Source organism: Nannospalax galili, unplaced genomic scaffold (genome assembly GCF_000622305.1).
Source record: "Nannospalax galili isolate Female #2095 unplaced genomic scaffold, S.galili_v1.0 scaffold676, whole genome shotgun sequence".
NCBI lineage: Eukaryota > Metazoa > Chordata > Mammalia > Rodentia > Spalacidae > Nannospalax > Nannospalax galili.
In genome coordinates this window covers 187,826-192,602 of record NW_008337446.1, presented here as the reverse complement: position 1 = coordinate 192,602, position 4,777 = coordinate 187,826, and the positions used below count along the sequence as shown (strand labels likewise).

Genomic DNA, 4,777 nt, shown 5'->3' with positions numbered 1-4,777 from the left:
GCCTCCAGGTTCCTGCCCCGAGTTCCTACCTTGGGCTCCCTGATGAACTGCGTGTGACCTGGGAGATGTAAGACAAATAAACCCTTTCCTCCCCAAGTTGGTACTGGTCAGAGTGTTTTGTCACAGCAATGAAGAACAAACTAGGACACAGGGCTACATAGAGACCCTGTCAAAAACAAAAATTCCAACTCTGGCTGAAATAGGCCACACATAAAGGTTTTATCAAGCAAGAATATAAGTTTTTCCAAAGCACTAACGTCCCAATAAATAGTTCACTAAATAGAAATTCCATTTAAACTGTCATCAATGTAGTAGCTATTACCTGTACATCATAACCATCCCAGCCTTTGTTCTGGCACTGTATCACTTTGGGGGTGTAGGAGTCACAACCAGCTGTGCCTCCAACACATTTCAGCTGTGGGATAGGATCCAGCCTCCGGGAGGTGGTGTAGCGGTCATAGTGCAGGGTAAGAGCTTTCACATCCCGCAACAACATTCTGTCTGAAACAGCAAGAACACAGGTACATGAAGAGTAAATATCTCATTAAACAAAAATAGGTGCATCCTAACAATCAATTTCAAAAGTAAGTGATTTTCCTGCCTTTTGAGTATGACTAAGAGAAAGAAGACTCAGTTTCTCAAAGTCATCAGTCAAGCTGACAACCAAAGCCAAGCATGACAATTAAATGGACTCTGGAGTAGCAGGGACCAGGTGGCAGCAGAAAATTGCCAAAGACCAGGCAAGCATAGATACCGCAATAGGCAGCACAAGCAAAACAAGGCCTAAAATAGCATGACTCACACGGACCTTCAGTGCTGGCAAATAAAATCGTGGTGTTTCCAGGAACAAAATAGATAGGGTTTTTGTTTGATCTATATAAGAAAAAAACTCTAGAAAAAATAAAAGGCTACACTGGATCATAGCAATAGGGAATCCAGGCCCGTCAACCAATTTCCAGACTTGGACCAGTTCACAGACCCAGAACCCCTTGAATGACAGAGGGCCAGCATGAGGAAGGGCCATGTTACAATACCAAAGAGTTACACTGTTAAGACTTCCTCCAATTCTTTCCCAGAGGAACCTACAGCTTTTTATTGGAGTAAAGGAAATAATCAAGACTTTGTAGGGTCTACTGAATTCTGGCTCTGAATAACACAGGTTTTGAGAGATCCCTAAAAGCATTATGGTCCTCCATTTAAAGGAGGGGCTTTATTGAGGTCAGGTGATCGATGGAGTTTTAGCTGAAATCTGACTCACAATGAGTCCAGTGAATCCCCAAACTCATCCTGTGGTTGTTTCCCTAGTCCCCAAATGTATAATTTGGATAGAAATTCTTAGACGTTGGTACATGGGAGTCAGATATTTCTGTGATGGACCTGACCATGTTGGGTTTTGAGAGACTTGTGCAAGTGTTTGAAGCTTTGTCTGGAAAGCTGTTGACTCCTCATAGCTTAATGGACAGTTTTGTGAGAGCTTGGAAGATAATGCTTAGAAAAAAATGCAGACAGTGGAGGCCTGACTTGTGAAGTTTCACAGGGAAGTAAAGACTCTATCAGGGCCATTCACATATTTTTGAACTGAGAATCTGTGGTTTCTGGTTAGCTGATTAACAAGAGATTGGCACCACTGGTGAAATCTTTACCTTACTGAGACAACAGATGCTGGTCAGCTGGGGCTGAAAATTTAGCTGTGAATAATAGGACATTATTTCCTCAGGGACAGCACACGGAAGCCATAACCCAGAGGAGGTCAAGGCTGCATCTCAAGCTGGTAGCTAAACTTGGTAGTCTAAGAGGCTCCCATATGCTACGGGTTTTGAAGGCATGAAAGGGGTCATGGAGAGCAGATGAGGCTTGGCACCATCTGGCAGGACTGGAGTTCCTGTAGAAGCACTAGGAGACCACTGATGAAGGTACAACCTTGGCTGCAGTGGAGACCCCAGCATAGTGGAGCTTCCTGGACAGTGGGAAAACTACCAATGGCAGCAGCAGATGCGGAGTAGAGACGGCCTGAACCTATGAGACAAGCTGTGTGTGCTGTAGACTGGCAGAGCCAAAGAAGTGGAGCTGCCCAAGCCTTCTGGTGTCCGTAAGATCCTGAGTGACTCTCAGATGTTGGATATTGACCTATACTGCTGGGCTTTGGTTTTGCTTAAGTGTGCCAGGTTACTCCCTTTTGAAATAATGTAAATGATTTTTGATTTTACAGAAGTTGAGACACTTTTGATTATTTTAAGGAGGCATTGAGCTTTTAACTGATAGAATTTTTGAAGACTGGACCTTTTAAAGTGGTACTGTGTTTTATACTGTGATGTTAATGTGAGATGTTGACAAGGAAAGGAAAGGCGATTGTTTTAAGTGATGCGTTTGTGTGTCAAAGTTGACAAGGCATGGAATGTCATAGTTAGCTTTGTTGTCAACTTGACACACCTTGGAAGAGGGAACTTTGATTGGGGAAGTTCCTCTATCAGACTGTCTTATGGGCATGTCAGGCATTTTCTTGAATGTTGATGTGGGAGGGGCCGGGCACCTAAAAGCCCCACCTTGAATACGTCCGAAAGGAAGTTACTGGGGGCGTGGCCTGGATTGCTTTGAAAGTCTGAAGAATACTTCTGCACTGCTGAGGAGTGCATGATCAGCACGTGACCATCCTTAAGATACACCCTCAGAGGGGGAGGGGGTAGTTCCAGTTGCCTTTATAAGCTTTGGAACACTTGCAATAAATGAGTCCCAGCTTGACTAGGCTCCCCATTGCGTCTGAGTGTCCCCGGGTAACGGGGGTGGCGTGGGCTGGCGAATGGCGTGCATACTCATCCCCAGTCCTCACCTCGCCGGGGGTTGCGGGTTCAAGTCCCCGGCATCTGGCACCCAACATGGGGCTCGAAGGGAGGTGAAAAGAAGAAGAAGAAAAAACTGATTGGGGCCAATCGAGGAGGTTCGGGGTAAGCAAGACCCTAAGAAATGGGTAATGCAATTTTTAAGTTTGAAGACCTAGTGCTTAAAGCGCTGAGAGATATGCTTAAAAGCAGGGGATTGGATTTGTCAGATCCCGTAGCTCAAAAGGTTTGGGCAGAGGAGATTCATTTGGCTCCCTGGCTACTTGGGGCTAATGTTTTTACTGGGGATACATGGGAATCATGGGAAGGGTTTGAGGAAGAAGGCAGAGATGCAACAGAAGTGAACTCAAAAGCGGCCAAAGTTACAAGCTGCACCTCTGGTGTGCCCTGGACAGCTTCAGAGCCTCCCGGGCAGAAGGGCGCACAGGGAGAGCACACAGGGTCAGTGGGGAAAGCCGCCCACCCCACCTGCCTTGAACTAACATGTGCCGGGAGTCAGGGGCTCGTGCGACCGCAACCTGCCCAGGTCAGGGGCTCCCAGGAAAGCCAGGCAGGGACTGGTGGCAGGAGCCACCAGGGTCATTTAAAAAACAAACAAACAAACACCTTTTGGCTGTGCACCTTGACCGGCTCAAGGCTAGCTGAAAAGGCCCAGAGGAAGGTGGCTAGGGGAGGGGCCCCACCCCTTCAGTTTCGTGGGTGGCCAGGAAACCACCCCACCCCCAAGTGCTACAGCCCCTCCGGCAGCAGCACTCGCCAAATCCCGGGCCAAGGGAGTTCTTAGTAAAAGCCTGCAATGTTTTCACTGACTGGGGCAGATGTGGAGAAACCAAAAAGCAGCTCAATTCAAGGAACTCATGGCCATTGCTTTCTGACAGTATTCAGACTCATACGCTCCTTAAAGAGAGAAAGCCCCTGTCTTCTTACAGCATCTTAGGGGGCACCAAGGATTGCCTGGGCTTTTATCCCAAGGCAATGCAGAGGTCTGTCAGCAGGCCCAAATGAAGCTCAGAGGTTACATAAACACACTCATGTAAATTGGCAGGGACTCCATAAGAGGTTTCCTTAAGTTCCCATCAAGGACCTAAAGAAGATTGTACATACCGCGTTTTGAAACACGGACCAAGGAGTGTAACGCATGCGCGAGTCAGGGGCTCGCACAAAAGCTGGACAGGTGAAAGACCCCCGGCTGGCGACTGGCCCCCACTGGGCACATTTATATTTTTGTGTCCATTGACACATTCTCACATACCTATTGGGCTACCACTCATACAGGAGAGAAGTCTAAACATGCTCAGTCTCATTTTCCCCAGTGCTTTGCTACATTGGGATTGCCCCAACGAATTAAAACTGATAATGGACCATGTTTTGTGAGTAAAAATTTACAAGATTTCTTTTCACTTTGGGGAATTCAACACAATACAGGAATTCCCTACAATCTCCAAGGTCAAGCCATTATAGAACACAACCATCAAAACCTAAAAATTCAATTACAAAAACAAAAAGAGGGAATAAGCCCCCACCAACAGTTGGGTATGGCCTTATTCATTATTAATGTTCTTAATTTTCAAAAAAAATCAGTTGGAATCCTGGTTTCAGAAGCATTGGGTACAACAGGAGCAGAGACCTGAGGTACGGGTAAGATGGAAAGACGCCATCAGCAGGCAATGGAAAGGACCAGATCCATTGCTAACCATGGGTCAAGGCTTTTGGTGTGTTTACCCTACAGGAGATTCAAACCCCATATGGGTGCCTGCAAAAAACCTTAAGTGGGTAGGCCAGGATCTGACTGACTAGCATGCCATCTGAGGTGAAGGACCCAGTTCCTTGGCTTCATTGCCAGTCAGCCTCTGCAACTGGCTGATTGGCTAAAAGGTACATGGTCTCAGAAGTATTTCAACTTGTCCTACACCATGATTTGCTTTTTTCCTCTTTCGATA

The 4,777-nt window shown here is 46.5% G+C and overlaps 1 protein-coding gene across 1 annotated transcript in view; it reads right to left on the bottom strand.

The window, feature by feature from the left end:
* Nucleotides 1–4,777, bottom strand: part of Saraf (store-operated calcium entry associated regulatory factor) — a 24,057-nt gene that overhangs the window by 9,979 nt on the left and 9,301 nt on the right. The window contains exon 2 of the mRNA XM_008832596.2: nt 323–501. Coding sequence (XP_008830818.1) covers nt 323–501 — 179 coding nt within the window. The remainder of the gene's footprint in view (nt 1–322; nt 502–4,777) is intronic.